We start from the raw sequence: 22,509 nt of genomic DNA, 5'->3' as shown, positions 1-22,509 counted from the left end.
ATGCATGTGACAATTCAATGGATGCTAGCAGAACCTCCTTATGTCAAAAAGTTTAAATGAGAAACTGAGAATACCTCTTAGGCTCAGGTGTATTTCTACCCATTCATCCTAACTCAATGGAGTTTTCATCCAAATTCAATGGAGCTTCTAGTGTCAGGAAAAATTCTGCTCATTTTTTATATTTTATGGGTTTAGAGTTTTCCAGCTGAGCCCTGTCTGACTGTCTGCCTGTTTGGGAAGTTAAGGCCGCTGTGGTTTTGGTTTTTGTAGATGACTTTGAGTTCATGAGTATGCAGTCTCATTTTGAAAGTTATCATAGGCTAAAATTTTGACTTTTAAACAGTTTAAGATTTTTTCCAGTTGTGAATTTGTGAAATCAGCGCAGTTATGACTACAGAATATCCTATTTCACACCTGTAATGTTTGGTACAGTTGGACCCTTTATCAAAGTTTACTATAGAAGTGATGTGATTAGTATTTTTAAACAGACATTTATATTTATTCATGATACAAAAATACATTTTAAGCTCCAAACATTTCCACTAATTTGAATAATAGACTTTCACAAAATATATCTTTCTGAGTGTGGTGAGGAAGGCGGGACGAGAGCCGTGACGCGGGGCCGGTGGCGTGAGTGATAAGTGCAAGCAGCTGTGCGCGCACCGGTCCCGCATCTTATCACGGAGGAGATTGGGAGCTTAAATGGATGTTCGGCAGGACTGTTGACGAGAGAGGACCGGGCCTGAAACTGTGTTTAGTGTGTGTATGTTTTATGGCCGGCAGTCTACCGTGAGGTGGCTGTCGGTCAGTTACGTCAGTGTTTATTGTTTATTTAATTAAAGTTTTCGTGTTTGAATGTTCGCCGGTTCCCGCCTCCTTCCTTCCCTTCTAACGAACTTTGCTACATTGGTGCCGAAACCCGGGAGGAAGGAGGGGCATGCTGTCGAAGAGCCCTCGCTGCCGAGGGCTGCAGGGGCATCGTGGTGCGGAGGAGTTCGGGCAGCGCGGACAAGAGACGTCCGCCGGCGGCTGCCCGAGGCGGTGGTGCTGGAGCAAGAAAAATCGGCTGGGACGGAGAGCCCGCTGCCGTGCTCCTGGGCCGAGGTGGGATGGCGGCCTTAACGATGGAGCGGAGGGGTCGTCGCCGTTGGCCGTGGGCCGGAATCCTGTGTCCAACAACCATGAGGGTGAGGAACAGGAAACGGGGGACCCGCTACTGGCTGCCCTCACGCCGAGGGCCATCGCCAACCGCCAGGAGGCGAAGGAGGATCGGGCCGTCCCCCCCGACGTCCAGCACTACCGCATTGCACCGCGAGGAAGAGCCTCTCGGCTGGGCTGAGGACCGAGTGACAGCGTGTCAGGGAACCGGACAATTTTTTTTCTTTTCCTCTCTCCCCTCTCTCGTCCCTGTCGCTCCGGGGGCTCCCGTCTCCGTTCTTTCGTCTCGCCGGTGCATACCCCCAGGCGCTGCCGACTCCGAGACTGGCTCCCCGGGGGGGGGAGTAGGTACAGTCTCGGGGGTGCCCCCCGGCCTGTAAGGGGTGATGGGGGTATGTGGTGAGGAAGGCGGGACGAGAGCCGTGACGCGGGGCCGGTGGCGTGAGTGATAAGTCCAAGCAGCTGTGCGCGCACCGGTCCCGCATCTTATCACGGAGGAGATTGGGAGCTTAAATGGATGTTCGGCAGGACTGTTGACGAGAGAGGACCGGGCCCGAAACTGTGTTTAGTGTGTGTATGTTTTATGGCCGGCAGTCTACCGTGAGGTGGCTGTCGGTCAGTTACGTCAGTGTTTATTGTTTATTTAATTAAAGTTTTCGTGTTTGAATGTTCGCCGGTTCCCGCCTCCTTCCTTCCCTTCTAACGAACTTTGCTATACTGAGCAACAAAAACTTGAACACCATACAAAAGAATAAACAAAAATTTTACTTGGACTATTTTGAAAAACTGCAGCTCAATGATATGACTTACGTGTCAAGAATTTCCTGTTTAAAGTGTTTACTTTCTGCGCAACCGAAGTAATAATGTAAGATCTGTTTAGTTCCCAGTAAACAACAGATTCGATTTCACCATTAAACAAATTGATTCCTTCTGTACCCTGTGTACTATGCTTGTCTACCCTCCTGATGGGTAAACATCCCGAAGTTCAGAGGTATTATGGAGGATCAGCGCAACCAAAATCACAAACAGGAAAGCATTATCATAGGGTGTTATGGTTGCCGCCTTATCTATGAGCTCACATCTGCACCACCCTGCCCCTCCCTCAACACAGGAAGTACCCTAACTGGCCCACAATTCTATTGGGCTAAGTGTCCCTTACTTTAAAGACTTGAACTCCCACAGAGACACCAGTGGAATTCGATCATTAGATTCATTGTTCAGGTTTTGTTTGCACTTATAGCTCGAAATAATCCTTTGTGTGACTGTCAAAGAGCTTTTATATAGCATCTCATCTACTAAGTATGCCAACAGTTTTAAATTTACTGTATGAGAAAGGAGTGGCTTGTGTGTTTTCACTATAAAACTGATTCACAAGTGTAAGTTCAAAATAATCATTTATAATGTGAGCTGTCGGCTATGATTTCACTGGAAATATTAGTTTGACATCATTTGGTGAAGTACTTAAAGTCCCCGTGAACTGGAAGTTGCGATTGTTTTTACTTCCGCATTTTGACACATTTCCGAGTGAAATGTAATTTTATGAGAAGTCCAACATTCATTATTTAAGATGGATAGTCATTACAGGATGGAAGGGCATATTCAGGTTTTAACTAAAGATAGTTTTTTAAAAGAGAATGACCCACATTGATAAACGGTTTACAATAAATGCTGCAATATTTCTTGAAATAAAAGCATTGTAATCTTTTATTTCACTGGGACTTTAAAGAAACTTGCAATAAGCAACCTGTTTAAAAAAAGCATTGCGATCGAGTATATTGCATAATGAGGCTCTTCAATGTCATCCAGGAAGCATCACAATGAATTCAGAAAATGTCTTGTGGTCATTCTAAATGTGTGAACAAACTGATACAGCTAAACTAACACCAGGTTAAACAGGGCCTTTGAACATTTCTGTCTTATATAGTATCTTGTTAGACTTTTGTCTCAAGGCTAAAGGTATAAGTCACCGCTGAATACTAATTCCAATTGGTGCCCCAGCCAAATTAATGTGACGGAGATAAAACACTATTCACGGCACACTGAGGGTCAGGAGAGGATATAAAGGTTCATTATCAAAAGAACACGTGTTAACAGCGTGCTAATCGATGCCTTGGCTAAACATCCAGAATAGCCTTTATTCCTGCACCTTCCCTCACATTTTCTGCATGACTCGGTTCCCTGTGTATCACCGCCATCCAGCAAGGTTTTCACTACAGGGAGGTTTGTTCAACTATTTTGTGGTCATCATGCAGTGTGGACATGTCACGTCTCCTGCATGTGAGCACACAGCAAAACATTAATGCTGACATCTCCTGTTGTGTCCTATTTTGGGATCCTCTGTACAGTAGATTGGGATAGTGGGCATGAGCAGTAGTCTAATGGGGCTCATTTTCAAGTTTCTGCCACACTGCAGATTTCCGCTTTACTTTTTACTGTAGAGTGGAAGGAGGCTGTGTTTTCAGTGCACAAACCATGTAGAGAGGTAGAACACTCACCTCGCCATCCATAAATCACAGCCAAATGACAAAGTTTTCCATACATTCATTGTATTTAGTATACTTGTTCAATTATTCTGTATATTATGTACTAATATTAGTGAACTAGTAATATACTATTTCAAAACTACTTGGTACTAAATTGGGCCAGTTTTTAGTTTTTTTAAGTTTACATCTATACCAAAAGTGTACTTATACAGTATACTGAGAGTTTACTACTGTAGTTCAATGCCTGTAGCTCCATTTTAATTTATGAAAGTTCGTACTTTGGAGTATAATATAAGCTACTTATCCAAAAGAGTAAACACAATTACACGCCAAGTACACTTTATACATTTACATTTATGCATTTTTTCAGACGTTTTTATCCAAAGCGACTAACATTGGACTGTACTATACATATACTTAATTGTAATTTTACAGAGTATGCCAAATTCCATATAAGTACACTTTCTGCCGAGTAATTTCAAGTATAGTCTGTTTCTGAGAAGCACATTAAAGGTAGACTAAAAGTATACTTTTGTATTTTATAGTTATAATACTAGTATAGCACAAACTTATTTTTCTAATGGAAGCCATACAATAGCATATTCATTAGCTCTTCACCAGCTAAAATCGTCCTCCGCAACCCTATTTGCTCAAACTTGGTGCTTTTGAATGGTAAGAAACACACAAAACCAGTGTCTATTAAGTGTTATTGAGTTTATTGTGGGGGAAATGTTGTTTCAGTGTGTTTGAGAAGTGTGACAGTCAACACTTGCAGTCTCATACTGCAGGAGCCATCTTGTCTCATCTCTGGAGGTGATGCTGATGCATAATATTGAGTGATGGATGGAAAGAAAAGCTGTAAACTCCTACATTCTGTCAAGGCCATTTGAGATCTTAGTGTCTGTGGTTCTGATGCTAGAGACTTACAGTTCAAGGATCAGTATGCAAGATGGATCTGTTTTTATTATTTATGACATTTCTGAAAGTCACAGGCTATTTATACATTCCAGAGACTTTTTTGAAGGTTTACTGCATAAATGATTTTTCCTGCATTAGTTTCCTAATAAGCTAATGGATAAAGGTCGGCTTCAACATAAATCAGAAGGTAATTTATTAGTGATATATTCTTATACCTAGCAACTCATTCACCCCCTCACCTTACCTGGTAAGGGGAGAGGGTGAATGAGTTGCTGGGTGACATGGCCACATGCTAGACCTGGCCAACATAAGCACATAGACTCACTCAAATCCACAAAAATACAAAAAATCTACATTCCAAAAATGTAATTGTAAAGAATATCCTGTATATCCAATGTAAAAGTTATTGATTTTGACCATCAACTATGTTCAGATTCAATGCAACAGTTTGGGGTGACAAGCAGATTCAAATTGATTATTTGGTGAAAGTTTCTGTACTGCATGTATGTAGTCAAACTTAAAAGGAAAGTCCTCACTACCAATCCATCTCAGAACATTGCATTGTAAATCAGATGATGCCTCATTTCACTTTGCATGCAATTGCAAAAAAAGTCATTTTCAACAGAGAAAGTAATTATTGGAAGGTTAATCATTCCATGTGCAAGCTCGGGCTTGTCAAACCAATGTGTCATAGAATATCAAAGAACTTATGCATATCCATTTCCAATCCTATGTTCTTCATTTTCTTTTTCTAATGAATGTAGTCCTGTGTCCATCACACCTCTCCTCACACCAACTTTCGCTTTGTTCGGCTGTGAATAAAAGCTTGCGCTGGACTCTCCATCATTGTGCTCTGTTTATTCGCTTGGATCGTGAAAGCTTTACAGCTCTGCTGCTGTTTCTCTGGAAAAGATGGGTTCAGGTGTTTCTGTCAGTGTTAGACCCTGTTGAACCTACTATCAACACAGAGGACACTGCCTCTGATACTAATTATACCACTCTGACCCTGATAGACATAAGCTCGCATACTCACAAATAAATGCACAGACGCCCCATGGATATAATGTGTGTTGATTTCATACGTCTTTACACAATCTATAAATGAATTGCTATTGACATATCATTTGCATCTGCAATGTGTTTGTCATAGCTGCTCGTTTCAAAATAAAGGGCTTTGCAAATTCAGTTTGCATTCTTCACATCTGTAATGTTCGACTAAGCATTGTGTAAACAGTGTAAAGGTCATGGATTTGATGTTTAGGGAACGCATACTGATAAAATTAACCTTGGATGCACCGTCTGCCAAATGCATAAATACATCCACAGCAACAGAGCATCTAAAGTATTATGATCAGAAACAAGCAGCTGTTAGTTCAAAATAATGGGTTGGGTAGCGAAGTTAGCCCCTTGAGTACCGAATCAAAAGCACATTATGACGTAAACAAGATGCAATATTTTTCACTTGCAGATTCAACGTTGGAGGAATCATTTGGAAAAAAATGTGTATTATATTAATTTATTTAATTACTGTTACATACTCAGACTTCGTGCAGGATGTGATGACATGCGCATAATGTGCTGATATGCGTCTTTACATATGGCCATGGCTTTAAAACGGAGATATCCTTCTAATAAAAAAAAAACCGCCAGCAACGCAAAGCAGAAGTACAAGAGATGTGTATTTGTACTATTTCTCATATTTATATTTACAGGAGATAAATTACAGTCACAAAACTGATAAGGGCCCCTCACAAAGGTTTGCATAGGGTCCCCAGATGTTTAGAATCTGCCCTGCTCATTGATAGTGTAAAACGATGCGCAGCACCTTTATAAACATGCTTATACGTATGTATCCTTTATACATGCTTTAATGCTCATCTTGCAAAATAGCTTTTGCCCAGTACTGACACTGTGATGTAGTAAGTGTACTTCTTCCTCTTCCTCCCACTCACCATTAGACTGTTAGTCAGAGGAGTGTGAAATCGTGTGTGTGTGTGTGTGTGTGTGCGTGGTGGCATTTATGCTGAGTGAGAGAGCGAGTCATTGCTACCTTGGTCAGGCTAGTGTTTTTAATGCAAAAAAAAGTAGAATGACAAATGTCGCTCCTTTCTCGCTCCCGTTCATTCATGCACAACCACCACTCTGATGGTGTGGTTTAATATGATTTACCCAGCTTGGACATGTTCCTGGACCATCCTTTGTTGCTCCTGGAACAAAATTCCTATTAAGGAATGAAAGTCCATGGACTGCTAATGGTCTGTTCAGTTGTTTAATATAATATAATATAATTGCTTTATGCAACTTAAAAGAGATGTGTTTGGTGCTTTTAAAATGACACTAGGGTGCTTTTTAAAAAACGTATGAAAAAAACTTATGAAAAAAATATAACCGTAAACAATAAAGAACAAACTTAAAATTTTCATTTTTGGGTGAATTCTCGCTTTAGGACAACACGAATGATACTGACAATTCATTTTAATTTAGGTATTATATACATATTAAATTGAATAAAGTGAAATACATACTGTATATTAATGGCCCAATTGTCACATCACAGATGTTAAATCTTTTTGAATATACGCTTCATTTGTGGATTCAGTTGAGGGTCTTCTTGATCTGTGTTTGTATTACTCTCTTTTTCTTCATCTCGCTCGGATATACACAGAATAGCTAAATCTGTTGATGTATACTGTGTGCATCCTTCTATTTGCAAGTTGTAATCTGGAATTTTCTGTTTACAGGTATTTGGTCTTATAAGTAATATCTCTGTTTTATCTGAATTTAGCATAATATAACTACTAGTCATCCAATATTTTATGTCCTGAACGCACTCTTCCACTTTTGTTAATTTTGAGGTTTGTCCGGTCTATGTGTATGTATAATATGTATAATTGACTATCATCTGCTTAGCTATGAAAACTAATTCCATGTTTTCAAATAATGTTACCTAGGGGGAGCATGTATATAGAGAGTAGCAAGGGTCCTAAAACCGATCCTTGAGGTAATCCATAGTTTACTGGCATTTGATTTGATGATTCCCCATTTAAATGAACAAACTGATATTGGTCGGATAAATTGCAAGGCATTTGAATACCAATATAATTCTGTAAGGGATCTAGCAGTTTGGCATGATCTTTGGTATCGAATGCTGCACTAAGGTCAAATAAAATTAGGAGTGAAAAACAGCCTTGGTGTGATGCTAGGGGTAGGTCATTTGTAATTTTAACAAGTGCAGTTTCCGTGCTATGATGTGGCACATCGGAAATTTTTCATGTAGCTCTTTTTTTTTGGAAAGAGCATGATTGCGCAGATACTACTTTTTCCATTATTTTACACGGATATGAAATATTTGATATTGGTCTATAGTTTCCTAGTTTATTAATAAGAAAACGGCTAGCTTAAATGGTTTTGGAACATGACCTAGAGTGAGTGAGGAGTTAATAATAACAAGAATGGGCTTGAGTGCAACCGGTAATAACTCTTTTAATAGATTAGTGGGTATGAGGTCTAATAAACATGTTGTCGATTTAGATGCTGTGATAAGTTTGTTCAACTCTTCTTGGCCTATGGGTGAGAAACACGGCAGCTGTTCTAGAGGGGGGGTGGCTAATGTGGGTTCATAGGACAGCCTCAAAGGTTTAGCATTAGTTTTCACTTTTAAGGTGAGCTGGAATATTCTTATCAGGTGATGTCTGGTTATTTGTTAGGGTAGCCACCGTTCTAAATAAAAACCTTGGATTGTTTTGGTTAGTATCTATGAGGTACCGGAGGTGCTCAGCTCTGTAGTCGATTTTAGTGTCTTTTTGTAACAGTACATACTATCAAACCACGCAATTCTAAAAACCTCTAGTTTTGTTTGTCTCCATTTGCGCTCTAATTTACGCATTTTTCTCGTCAGGGCACATGTGTTGGTATTATACCATTTAAGCTATGTTTTTCTCTATAACCTGTTTTAATTTGATTGGCCACAGTATCTAATGTACAGTATATAGGATCATATAAAAAATATGACTCTGGTAATAGAACATTGCTTATGATTTTTTATCATTTATGTTAGGTTATGTTTATGTTATTGGATCAGGGAGCTCATGATTTTAACGGTCTGGTGCAGCTTCAGATCCGTGGCGGAAAGCGGCTTGTTAAATGCTTTGGAAGTTTGTCGAGGATATGCGTAGAGGGAGGCTAGTTTGGTAGCTTGTGCCTGATCTAAACACGCCACTTTGTTGTGAAATGAGCAAGAATTCATGTTTTATTCATGAAGGTGATGTTTTATTAATGCTGTGCTGGATTGGCAGGGGTGTGTGAGATGAGGTTCACTGATGGAGTCCAAGAAAACAGGACATGGCAAATATGCCAATGATTTTGGACAAAATCATTCAATGTATGCATCTGATCAGTATGTATGTATCCTGGGAATCAAAGCCACGACCTTTGCGCTGCTTATGCTATGATGTACAAATTGAGCCACAGGATTCCTGGTAGCATGCTTGACCATGTGGGTCTCTGGCATGTAAATTGTTTCTCAGCATGGGATATCTTAGATGGAAACGACTGATTTAAAAACATTTACAAAAAAACCTGGTGCTGTGAAGTTTCTCATAGAGCACTACATACATACCAGACCTACAGAGGTATTAAGAAATATTTCATCCATGAAACGTGGTTAGGAATAAGGTGTTGTTTTTGTTCATATTTGAAGTGATATGGCGTTTGTGGTGGTTATGGCTGTATTTATTAAAATGTGCTTCTACAAAATTTGGAATTAGAGATGCAACGACATATCGGCCAATAATCGGCAAATAAAGCAATTTTTCACACAGGTTTAAAAACAGACGATGATCAGGGCTTAATATATCCTGTCAATCAAAAGAGGACAGGAAATGCAATGAATTTGTGATCTGCATATAGAAAATAAATATAGTTTGATTTTCAACATTAACAGTTATTATCTGAATTGATAACATTAATTCATATTAAGTAATATTCATTTAATCATCAGAATCAACATTGACAGATATCACTCTGAATAATCGTCTATATCCGTATCGATGGAGAAATGAATTATCGGTGCATGACTATTTTTAATATCTTATGGATCTTACAGACTTTTCACCATCACCCTAGCGACAACAGATGAAACCTTGTTTGGGTAAATCTGGCATTTGATAGTTTTAGATGCAAATGTTAATAAATGTGCATTGTCCCCTTTAAAAAAAGAATACAGAATGTGCGTCAGTGCCTGTAAAGAGAGAACTTGAAGGGTTCCGGTAACATAATGAATGTTACCCTTTAAACAGCTAATACGAAAATAAACAGAGGATACCTCAGCAGCTGGCATTTCACTTATATCTCTCCATGTCTTCTTCTGATATGTCATTGCTCTGTGAGTCTCACCTCTTTCTTTCTTCCTTTCGTCTTCTAAGAGCTGAACCTTGGTTTCTATAGCAACTGAAAGAGCATGTTGATAAAATAATGGCCCTACTCTGATCAGTCAGGTGTCATGGAAAGCTGCTCAGATGTTTGTATTTTTTGTGGTTATAGACTTTTGTATGTTTTTTTATTTTTATTGTACTCGTTTCTTTTTTCCTCCTCTATGTGTGGAGAGCATGCATCTGAACTCTTCATATCATCTCTACATCCCTCTCACTGTCTTTCTCTCTTTCACAGGTGTGTTCCTGATTCTGTCAATGCCAGTTGGGCTGGCGTTCTCCTCAGAGGAGCTTCACCCCAGCCAAACCCTTCTGGACTTTGTCTCCATGTCACCGAGGAGCAGAACTCTTGCCACGCTCTCACCAGTGCTCTCGCAAGAGGGTTCCAGCAATGGGGAGCTGCACGACCAAGCTTTGCCCCCTCTTGAGGCCATCCACGGAAGCACTGTCCACACACTCCAGACACCGAGGACCACTGTACCTTCTGCCAAAATCCATGATATTACTGGAACAGACGGTATTGCAACAGCAGGGGTCAATAAGGTCTACCCTACACTTGCTTTTATTCCCAGGGACCAGAAACCATCTCTAATCCCTCATTTAGATAAAGCAGATGCATCCCAGCTGACCATTAAAACAGAAGCCCGGAACTTTAGCACTAATACTGAGAAACCGAGGGCAATCAGTATAAAGTTTCCGAACTGGTTCGAGCCCTCCGGTTCGATCAGCAGACAGCAGATCAACGCCACTGGATTGGACAGTGGATATCATGCCTCTGGACAATCTTTTTTCTCAGGGACTGGAAGGGATGTGGCCCCTGGTGCCAAGCATCCATCATCTCCTTTATCACCTTTATCATTTTCAGCCGCCAGAACTCACACAAAACAAAACGCTGATGAGTCGGCTCCACACCGCCACGCCATCACATCTCGTGACGTAAGTTTGACTGAAAAACCAACACTCCCTTTGGAAACGGTGGGAGAGCCGTTACAACAAACTGAAATCCGGTCTCCAACCCTGTCCTTCAGACACATAACAACATCCGACGTCACACCGTTAGCAGACAGGGGAAGATCTGTCGAAAACAAGTTGGACGCGAACACGACCGCTGAGTCTCTTCAGCCCCTGACTGATGTCTCAAACATTATCAACAGCACAGATGCCTCATGGCCCGCAGCGAATGATTCAGACATCTCAAAGATACCTTCCACAGAGAGCGGGAGCTTCATGAACAGACAGGTCCCAGCCACCACGCAAGGACCGTGGGGGTCCGGTAACCAGTCAGGTCCTGCGCTGGCACCTCCTCATGAAAAAAACACCATCTGCCTGGACAAAATGGACATTGTGTGGTTGGTTCTTGTCATAAGCCTCCCTGTTTCTTCATGCTGTGAGTTACCAATATCACTCCTCCTCCAGTTTTTACAATCCCTCTCTATATACTGTAGTTTTCTGAAACGTTTACTTTAAGGAAGAAAATGGAATAGAGTATTTTCCTTGCAAGTTTCTAAAACACTTCATACAGAAATGAAATGGATGTGGTCCTAAAACTAAAAATGAAAACAGTTAGATATGAAATATGTATCATATATTATTTTCTTCAGCTGTGTTGCTTACCGTATGCTGTATGAGGAGAAAAAAGAAGTCTGCCACTCAGGAGAACAACTTGAGCTACTGGAATGACGCTATCACTATGGATTACTTCAGTCGCCATGCTGTGGAGCTGCCACGCGAGATACAATCACTGGAGACAGCTGAGGTACTGATAGAGAACCAGAAACTAGAAAACCTAAGATTACATGGGACATCTAAAGACTGAGTTTAAGCCCTAGGGCTCCAAAACATCTCAGAGCGGCTAAATCTGGGTTTTATGGAGGCATGTCATTTAAACCCCTAATGTGTAAAGCAGCGAATGTCTAAACTAACGCGGTCTGAATTCGATTTTAATCAAAGGAATTAGATTTACTGAAAATGTTTACTAAATTAAAAAACAGGGAATATCTATAAGATTTGACAACAAAGAAAGGTTTGGATGTTGTAGACTTAGTCCTATCCGAATAAGATAAATTGGACAAAATAGATATCCACAGTATTTCTCTTACTGAGGTATCATTTAAAACTAAAAAGACCCACTGGACTCAATGTCCTATGAGTGTAAAGATTCTCAGCTAATAAACATACTTACAGTACTAATGTATGACGTTTCAATTTGCATTTAACTATTTGAGGAAGGTAATACTGTGTGATGAATGGGTTCATTATGGTTAATTTATCTCACTGTGTATTTTACTGGTAATTTAATATTTGTTGTACTACCCTGTACAGCATTAGCAGGATTTCGAGAATGGATGGATGAATGTTGTCTATAAAAGGAGTTTTCAAACTGGGGTCCGAGGACCCCCAGAGGACCACAAGGAAATGACAGGAGTTCACAGAAAAGTCTAGAGAATAGCTGTAAAAAATAAAAATAGGCCTAAATGAATAATAAGATTGAAATAAATTAGTGAATAAATAACTTAGATAATGATCTATTTAATAACTTAAATTGGAAAAATAAGTGAAAAGTGAAAAATAAACAATTAATATTTAGCAGTATGTTACAATAGTGAGAGGGAAAATATAATAATGTAACTTAATAGAAACTAATTTTTGATTTAATATAATATTTTTACAGTGTATATTATGTTTATTAAAGATAGATACATACGATGGAATTTATCTATCTAAATCAATGAAGAGCGGTCTATGTCACCCCCCTGTTTACATTGTGGTAAAAATGCATTTCTATAATGTTAGGTTGTCACAATAATTTTTTCCATTTCATCCTTTCCATCCTTCATTTTTCCATATTATGCTCATGGCGGTTTCCGACAGGATTGTGATGAGGATGAAGGATCATGTTTGGAATGCTGGTGATCCTCAGGTGTTCGTATAAAACCTCTATGTTAGAGAAACAACATAGATGTCCATTACCTGATTTTTGTCTTTGTGAGACTTTCATCTCTCCAAGTAGACCAAGCAGATCATCTCTTACCTCGATAAACCTCACCCTTTGACAGGTGTGATTTAACCTGCCCCTCTTCTCCCCTCAATTCCTCCTCTTCATTTTACAAACCCCTCCCTCGTCTCCATGGCAATAAAGCTCAATAGCAGCACTGTAAAAATGACCATATGAGTCTATAGCAAACAGACCCTGAGGCAATCCTGATTGTTCCACGTTAATTGTGTCCAGCTGTGTAGTTGTCTGATGTTTATACCTTAAACAGGGTAAAAGACAAGTATCCAGTAGTTATGCTTTTCACATGTCTTTGTGTTTCAGGACCAGGAGACGTTCCTGCCCCCTAATGGCGACTACAGTGACAGCGGTGTGGTTCTGGTTAACCCTTTTTGCCAAGAGACTCTTTTTATCAATAGAGACAAAGCCTCTGACATCTAGACGCACTGTTTGGCCATTATTGACAGCATCAGATGGAGACAAAATCCATGTGGATTTCTCACCCCTGCTTGCATTTTTTTAAATACATCAATATATATATACAAATAAATCTATATAAAAATACATACAGTATATGTGGTGAACCGTCAGAGACTGTGGTTTATATATGAAACAGGTTTCAAGGAGCCGAAAGAATATAAGAAAAAGAACAAATGCTATTTAGTATGAGGGGAAACGCTGCGATATTTTTCTGATGTGGATTTTTTACAGACGCTTAATTGTGATAAGGGTTTTTATGTCCTTTTGAATAAAACCAGTAAGTGTGGTTTCTTTTATGTTCCAGTGGCTTTGGATATATACGCAGAATGCTGAGAAAAATGAAGTGTGCTGTTAGGATGTTTGTGTGACCCGTAACACTAAATATGATTACTTAAAAAGCCTGCCGCACTTGAATTCTGTATGTAAGGCGATGTGGGGGCAAAGGGCATTGATTCTGGAAGGGTTATGAAATGGGTTCACTGGGTTGCCATGGTAACCGTCGCATCACTCATGGATGAGCTTGAGTCGATTGCTGTTTGTGTTAGGTGGAGAAAGCATCATGACATTGAACTTTTGAGTCACCAGCCAAAGGACAAAAATGAAATGTCCCAAGATGTTCACGGTTTTGTGTGCTTGTATGTGTCCTGCTGCATGCATCCTTCCTGATTTGAAGTGTATGTGTGTCTTTAAATAAGATATCAAATGGATTTTCATTTATAATATGATTTAGTTGTTATATACACACTACAATTACTTAATACAGTTGCACAAAACAATTTTAAAAAAGACAGTGAAATGCCTCATACAGTATAACGTTTTTTGTATGGTTATGTTACATGCTCTCAATTTCATCTCTGGTTAATTGTTTGAATGTGTTTGTGTTCAACTTCTATAAGCAGAACTTGCATTAGTACAAATGCATTCCGTTTTATTAAACCGTTATATTTCTTTATTTGCTCTGAAGAAAATGGCACTACTATTGCTTGACAGGTTGGCGATATATATATATATTTTTTTTGTTAGAATGTCAGAACAGTAAAGGGTGTGAATGTGTGTGCTTGTGGTTCTATCTTTTTGTCTATCTCTGTCCGTTGTGTGCGTGTGTGGATTGAAGTATGCTGTTTTAAGAGAATAAATGATACCAAAATTGATTTCTTATATTTCTTGTCACTTCTCCAGTGCTTACTGCTGTATTGTACAGTTTTTTAGATGAATGTTAATATCGCTGGATGTAATAGAGTGTAAGTGTTAGATATAAATGGCAAAATACATACAGAGAAACTATTTTATTTTGTACTTTCTTGCCACTGAGGTTGAAAATTTCCATTTTGATCATAACTTCTTTTTTTACATCATATTTTCTTTGTGTTAAGTAGATTATTTTTTGTATTGTTTCAATGTATTTCTAGTATTTTTCAGTTTTCTCCATTTATTAATGCTTTATTTGCTGGCACGTTTCAAATATGTAAGGAGAGAAAGATAATCGCTCAGTTAAAAATAAATACTCCTGCATATTATAAATCATGTCTATTTTTTGTAGCACATAAACTGTACTTTTTACTGCTGAGCAATACAAATAAAAAGCTTAGAAGGCTCCTTCGGTCTTAAGTTGATTTTTGTGTGGTTGTTTTTTTATCTTGCAAGTGTTTCACAAACGTATTTAGTCTGATATTTTGTTATGCCTTGGCGAAACCACTACAGTACATCTTTGCCAGAGCTGCTCTGTTTGAAGTTTTCTGGAATCTTCTCTGTTAGACCTGTATGCTGAATGAAGCGTTTCTATTCACAGCGCTGTTCAGCGTGACACGACTGTGGCCTTCACTGGATCATGCATTCATTTGTAATCTCTAAAACAGCAACAGGTGTTTGGTGTGTTTTCCTAAACCCCCTTGATCCCATCGATATGCAGTTTTGTTATGCAGTTGTACATTCTGATATATTATACTGTACATAGAAATACATTACTATGAATATTTCAAACTTTGAATCATTATATGCTATATATATTGCTTAACCTTTGCCCCAGACACTTTAAATTTTAAAATATATTAATTAAACCATTTAATTTGTGACATTTACAGCATTTTGAAAATCTATGAAGAATCAAAGAAAACTCAAGATGAATGTTGTCACTATTACTTTTAGTGTGCATCATTTTTAATCAAATTAATTTTAATTTAATTTGTGCATTTAGCCTACTTTCCACTACTAACTACTATCAAACTATATGTGAGATGTGATACACAACTCTTATTTTATATTATATTATATTATAATATGAAGGCCTATTAATTCACAAGGACATTTGCTAGAAAATAAATAACTTTCCAGTAAGTGTGTAAACACACACAAAAGCAAGAGCTGTTATTTTCTTAAAAACTATATGGCCAAAAGTGCCATCATTTAACAAATATTTAAATTATTAAGTATAAACATACATAAATGTATAATTTAAATAACATTCAATATGTTGTATAACCACCCAAAACTCTGTTCCGAAAGACCGCGTCACTGCGACGTGATTGGTGGAAGAATCCCATCGTCGCTCAGCGTTTGGACGGTACAGCTGTCAATCACAAGTCCGCATTCCCATCCGGGTTGCACGGGCACGGTAAGCAACACTATCCGGTTTATTGGGCGAGTGTGTGCACACTTTCAGCTGGTCACAGTGTCATGCTGCTCCCAGCACGCCGTTAACCCGAGCACACACATGAAACACACGGACCGTCGAGAAGACAAGCACGCACGGACTCCTCTACCGACGTTTCACACGCCGAATTTGATCGTTTTCGACCTTATTTAGTTTGTAGTTGAAGAGATTCGTGGATAAGATGGCGGATGTGGCTCCTGCCGGCGCGGAAAAGAGTCTGGATGACTTCTTCGCCAAACGAGACAAGAAGAAAAAGAAGGAGAAGGGCAAGGGAAAGGAGCAGGTGACCGCGGGCGCCGCGATGGCTGTAAAAAAGACGAAAAGAGAGAAGGAGAAGTCGACGAAGAGCGATAACCAGGACGCGCAGATGGAGAAGGTAACGCAGCTTTCATAACTGAAAATCAAACCTCCATAACGCATGTGTCGTAAAACCTTGCGAGACGCCTGGCGCGCCTTTATGGGCATTTCGAGGGGACGTAAGCGCGTGAGACGCTCATGGAAACGTGCTTTTCCCAAAAACGTGTAAAAGAGCCAAGTAATTTCATTTAGCTAATGCTAACAGTTTAGTTGGATAGGCTAGTTTTCGTCTGTCAGTCGTGCTAACACCGAGTTTTACAACATTACTACGTTGCCCAATGTCGAATAGTGATCGTGTTACTGTTATATGCAGTACTGGCAATGTTGCTTTGTAATGTTAGCAAGGCAGTTATTGGTCTGAAGTGCCACATGTTTGCTGGCGTGACATCCACTACACAGAGAATCAATCTGCAGGGCTTTTATTAACTGCGCCATATGCTTATTTTTCTCCTCCGGAGACGGTTAGACACGTGATGTTAAAAGCCGGTCTGATATTATAGTTTAGTCTCGATGTGGGTCGTGAGTTTTTGTCTGGCCGTGTCGCTGTCTATGTATTTCACATCAGATCCCTGTCGTTACGTGGTTTTGGTGTGTGTGCACAAGTTTAGCTATATTTGTGAGGGCCAAATATCGTCACTAACATGTCTAAATCGTGAGGACATCTTGCTGGTCTTAGCTAAATGAAAAGCCTCATCATATTAGAGTTAGTGGATGGGAAATATCTTTAGCCTGATATAAAGTATTATTGGGGATGCACAGATGTGTACATTTTGGCTGATAAGGATAACCGATGAGTCTTTAACATCCGATATATTGGCCTGTGAACAGTATCTTGATATTAATATAACATTTCCTAAAACTGAAACAAAAGGCAAACAGTGGACAACTGCAGAAAACAAGGTAATGGTTAGTTCTCTTTTTTCCCCCCTGAAAATCATGTACCAAGCCTACTTTACACTAGTTAAAGATTATTAAACCTTCAAAATGTTCTCGTGTATTTTTTATTCACCAAACAAATTATAGATGTTCTTCCCGAGCAACCCTGAAACATGTTCTTAATAGCCAAGTGTCTAATAGGTCTCAAGACAGCAGTCTGAATCAAACAATATGCTTTTGTTCATATAACCTACACTTTCATAGATACTGTACCTACATCAACAATGTTTTGCAAACAACAGTAAGAGAATGATCACGACATTACTGTATAGTATTCAACAGTGAGCAGCGTGCAGATGAAGAAGTTTCATCAGATGAAATGACTTGTGCTTTATCTGCGATAATATTTCGCCTATATGTTATTATCTGCTGTTATTATTATTAGGGATGATTATCGGCCATATCGGTATCGGACGATAAATGGACATTTGTAATGTTATATTTATCGTGCATCCCTAGTTATGATGTACTAATATAATGAAACGTGTTTGTGTGTGGCCCAACGCATTTGCGTAGTTGACAAATAAATCACACATGTGTCCTATGGTGTGACAGCAATTTAGAAAACAAACTATTAATATAACATGGTTTATATCATTATTATTATTTATATTCAAATATAAAATAGCATAGAGATTTATCTTAACTGTTAGGACAAATTTGCATATAAATCTGTCAACTACCCATTTCCAAGTTAGGTGTATAAGAAAAAAAAATTTAATACACATGTAGGGTTTTTAAGTCTTTTACAATTAGTATTTGCACATAGAGACTACATTTAAATTTTTAAATTAAAAAAAGTAGCATTTTTGTGAAGATGAAGTAATGAATTTATTTTCCTGTGCTTCCATTAGTCTCCTATGGAAATCTGTGCCTGTGCTTCCAAATTCAGAGGAAATACTTATCCTCTCCGCTGTTGATCAGAATACGTTTATGATTGAAAAGTGAAAATTGTCAAATAGAAGTCAAGCTGACTTTATTTTACCATCTGATGTTTAAGATTTGAATTAAACGGCCTGAAAGAGATCTGTGCGTCAGTTTAACAGTTCGGATTTTGCTTATCGTGCGAACGAAAACATGTTAAGGATACAAGCCAGAGGAGAGATGTCCTGCGTTTCATCACAAAACTGTATTTTTTTTGTTTCATTTATTATTATGATGAACACCCTGAGAAACAGACAGTCCTGTGATGCCGCTGTACGCTCGGGACACTTGAATAGCAGGTTTCAAAATGCGATTCGTCATTAAACAAACACAGAGGGTGTGAAAATATTTCACTGATGCCATGACAAAGTGTGCAGTGTTTTCATTTGACTATCTGAAATTTGCCAGAGATTGAGGTTAAAGGGATAGTCCCCCCCCCAAAAAAAATCTGTCATGATTTACTCACCCTCAAGTTGTTCCAAACCTGTATAGTAGTTTTTGTTGACTACTATGGTAGTCAGTGGTGGCCAAGAACTGTTTGGTTACAAGCTTCTTCCAAATATCTTTCTTTGTGTTCAGCAGAACAAATACATTTCTACAGATTTGCAACAAATTGAGGGTGAGTACTTAATGGTAGGAGTTTAATTTTTGGGTGAACTATCCCTTGAAATGTTGTAGTTCTGTAGAGTTGCATAAACCCACCTTTCTCTCTTTCTAAATCTTCAGGAGGATGAGGAATGGAAGGAATTTGAGCAAAAGGAAGTGGACTACAGTGGACTCAGGCTTCAGGCCCTCCAGATAACGTAAGAGCCTCAAACTATTGACTCGGTTACTGGATGGTCCTACTACTCTCCTGTTCTTACTATTGTTCAGTTTACATATTCTGTATCAGAATATATGTTTTGACATGACTGCCTGTATGCTGAGGTCAAAATGTAATACTGGTCCGTTTTCTCTGACAGTGATGAGAAAGAAGAGGAAGAGTATGAGAAGGAGGAGGTTGGAGAGGATGGTGAGATCATTCTGGTCAGTGGAGATAAAGTCTCGGGACCCTGGAACAAATCAGGGGCCCCCCCTTCAGCTCCTCCTGGTGAGTGGCCAATATTGACGTTCTTATACCCTTAAGTAGCATTTTAATGGACCTTATAGGTTTTGTTGTCATTTTATGGAAGATATCTGTAATCCATCTTTTGTTTTCTGTTAGCTGAGGAAGTGGAGGTTCCGGAGCCAAAGGCACCTGGCGTGTATCGTCCTCCAGGGGCCCGGTTAACATCTACCAAGAGAGGTCCAGCTCAAGGGCCCCCAGAGATCTTCAGTGATGCCCAGTTTCCCTCTCTCCTCTCTACCGCCAGACACGTGGAGACTCGCAAGTAAGACTTTAAACCGTCTCTTCTTTTGTCTGTCACTAAACCAGATTTCCCAGAGTCTTATTTCTTTACTGTAATCACAAAAAAATCCTAAAAGGAATTACATCTTTGACTCATGAATGATTGGACAGCCAGATATTACAAAATGTCAACCTGTTTATTGGGACAGGATGCGTACAGTTGTTAAATCCTTTAAATTGAAAGAGTTTTGTGAAATGCATGCCTAGAAAGCATATTCAGTATATTTTAATATGATAATGTCTTTAATTGCGCTCTCATTTGTTAGTTGCTAAATTAAATGAAACAAATTGTAAATGTTTTATTCTACTGAACAATATACAACCGTGGAAAATATTAAGAGACCATTTCAAAATGGTTTTCAGTTTTTCCAGAATTGACTATTTATAGGTATGTGTTTTAGGTTAAATGATCACTTTACTTTCATTCTGTAAACTACTAGCAAGATTTCTCCCAAAACTAAAAAAATATATTGTGTCCAGTGAAAATGAAAACTGGAGAAACAGAATAAGATAAAAGATACATATTTTACATGTATTTAGGAAAAGTTTGAAAAAAAGGTTATCAGAGTTTTCATCTGTCTTGTCATGCTGTCAGTAGGCTTGTTGCGATAGTCTGTGTCACTGGTGATAAAGTGTGTCCAACCGATTACATCACTTGTCCACCACGGCACCGACCACACCATCATTTAGACATTTTGTAGTAATAAATCACTTGACTGCACATCTGCACGCGGCTGCTGCATTCAGCGTAAGCGGAACAAGTGTTGCAGCAGGAGTTAATTTCATTCATCATGTGAGGAGAGTAAAGTGAGCTGATGGAGAAGACGATGACGGAGGCTTTACTGTCAAAAACCGTATTAGAATACGTAAGCACCGTCATCAAGAGCCGGTTACGTTTTGATTTTCTTTTTGATCTAATTTTAAAAAGCCAGTGCTTTGCCATTTATTTAACATAAACGTTTTTTAAGGCAACTTATTTAATGTTAGGTTTTTTATTTAGTTTCGTATTTATTTTTTGCTTGATGTGTGTCGAGATTATTAGTTTTGACGTTAAGGTTTTTTATATTCCTTTCCTATTTTATGCATTTGTTATTCGTTTTGTAAAGTCTTTAAGCAAATGTCAATGTACTTTTGTGTGTTTTTGTTAAGAAAGAAATTTACCCACCATTACGTTTAGCAATTGCCATTTACAAAATTGCTGCTAATTCAAAACAAAGTCAAATGCTTCATGTGCACGGCTGCGTCTTCTACAACCCCACTGCAAACTCCTCAACTCTGGTGTCACTACCGGTGTTTTTTCATCAAATTTCATCACCGCCACATCCCTAGCTGTAAGTCTTTCACATTGCTGTTGGATAACTTCATATCACGCCTTAGGTTTGATTTTATTGAAATTCAACAGACACAATACATCTCGAAATGCTGATTAAACGAAAATTTGGAATGGTCTCTTATTTTAGTGGCTAAATGTTCAGAGAAAATCAAATTGAGAGAAACCTTTTTTTTCCAGGGACAGAGAGATTGAGAAGACTTTTGAGGTGGTCAAGCACAAGAGCCGAGTCAGAGAAGGAGAAGGCCCCGCATCCGCGCAGCAGCTACAGTTAGATAACCAGTACGCCATCCTGGGGGACAAATAAAAGCCATCGCCCCCTCCCCCCCTGAGCCTACTGCCACTGGTAAAGCAAGACTCGCAGGGGGGATAACATGACCTGCAGCTGTCTGATGCAGTCCTGAACGAGCTGGAGATACCTGTGCCCATTAACACACACACACACACGTACACACATCAAACTGATCCCACCCCACACAAGGTTTTGACACCCCATTTCTAGCGTTCAGAATCTCATTGACACACAGACTTGGCTGATAAAAGGCTTCCCTTATCAACTGCATTCAAACAGGCTGCAGCTACAGGAACTGACTGAAATGTAAAAATCTGCTTTATACCACACCGTACACCAAGATGAATGACACTGCATCAAGCGAGCAAGGCACCAAGCGTTTATTACGGCAGGCTTCCTCATGGGGTTGGTTGGCTGGCAGAGCCACTGGACATCAGTCAACTCTTCAAAAATAAGAAAAGCCACTTTGAAGATGGAGACATTGGGTTAGAAATAAAAAAACTGCTGTTGAGGTTCCTTTTTTCATTGCTACATCAGTATAGCTCCCAAAATTTTGGATTTACCTTTTCTTTTTTTTCCATTTTGTTTTGCGCAAAGCTGGAGTTTTTGGTTTGGGCACTAGAGAGGGGAGACTACCTCAGTTCCATATCTGTGGTTACCATGTCGACCAGGTCCTGAGTTTAGAATGGCCAAAAAGGATCGTTCAGTGTTTCACCTTGAACTTGATAATTGTGTTTCTTATTGCGGGCCTTTGTGCAAGATCTGTCGATAGGGCATGAAACGCTTAGTCTTCAAATTTACTATTTAAAGTGACCTTACTGTGGAAAAAGAAAGTGATGGGATATAAAAATATATATATATATACACACATATATGTATGTATATATATATATATTAAGATAATGTGTTAAATATTGTTCTGGAAGACACTTCCTGGTCGTGTTTTGAGCAAATGCCTGCTTGAATCTTGCCACTCTGAGGAGTTAAAACAACCTTGGCATCCCTCTGTAAGAATGTAGTTGTAAATTGTAGTTTGTTGAAACGTTGCAAGTATTAGATCTTCTTTAACAATTTCCCTTTAACCCCTCCATCGCTCTTACTATCCCATTCTGCTCATTTTATTTGATTTCATCATTATTGGCAAACTATTAAAGCTTAACCTTTCTAATCTCA

At 39.0% G+C, this 22,509-nt stretch overlaps 2 protein-coding genes across 3 annotated transcripts in view; both read left to right on the top strand.

Moving 5' to 3' along the window:
• Positions 1 to 15,072, top strand: part of tmem108 (transmembrane protein 108) — a 50,020-nt gene extending 34,948 nt beyond the window's left edge. The window contains exons 4-7 of one of the 2 annotated variants that reach the window (XM_079447719.1): positions 10,227 to 11,375; positions 11,590 to 11,744; positions 12,860 to 12,908; positions 13,305 to 15,056. In XM_079447719.1, coding sequence (XP_079303845.1) covers positions 10,227 to 11,375; positions 11,590 to 11,744; positions 12,860 to 12,901 — 1,346 coding nt within the window. In that variant the 3' untranslated portion in view covers positions 12,902 to 12,908; positions 13,305 to 15,056. Of the gene's footprint in view, positions 1 to 10,226; positions 11,376 to 11,589; positions 11,745 to 12,859; positions 12,909 to 13,304 lie in introns of both variants that reach the window. The other variant, XM_079447718.1, reaches the window with a different exon arrangement.
• A 988-nt stretch (positions 15,073 to 16,060) lies between these two features.
• On the top strand, positions 16,061 to 22,508 carry cdv3 (carnitine deficiency-associated gene expressed in ventricle 3). Its single transcript, XM_079488283.1, has 5 exons — positions 16,061 to 16,486; positions 19,054 to 19,130; positions 19,290 to 19,417; positions 19,532 to 19,697; positions 21,225 to 22,508. The coding sequence occupies exons 1-5, from the start codon at positions 16,292 to 16,294 to the stop codon at positions 21,349 to 21,351; spliced, it is 693 nt and encodes a 230-aa protein (XP_079344409.1). The 5' UTR covers positions 16,061 to 16,291; the 3' UTR covers positions 21,352 to 22,508.
• Position 22,509: the final 1 nt, after the last annotated feature.

This window comes from Barbatula barbatula (genome assembly GCF_947034865.1).
Source record: "Barbatula barbatula genome assembly, chromosome: 23".
Lineage (NCBI taxonomy): Eukaryota > Metazoa > Chordata > Actinopteri > Cypriniformes > Nemacheilidae > Barbatula > Barbatula barbatula.
The sequence above is the reverse complement of the archived record's forward strand: the minus strand, read 5'-3'. Positions and strand labels throughout refer to the sequence as shown.

Bases quoted from the DNA above. Each gene is read 5' to 3' on its own strand.
- cdv3 (XM_079488283.1), top strand. From the start codon at position 16,292: ATGGCGGATGTGGCTCCTGCCGGCGCGGAAAAGAGTCTGGATGACTTC. The intron at 16,487-19,053 runs GTAACGCAGCTT...CTAAATCTTCAG, and splicing joins AGGACGCGCAGATGGAGAAG to GAGGATGAGGAATGGAAGGA. The intron at 19,698-21,224 runs GTAAGACTTTAA...TTTTTTTTCCAG, and splicing joins AGACACGTGGAGACTCGCAA to GGACAGAGAGATTGAGAAGA.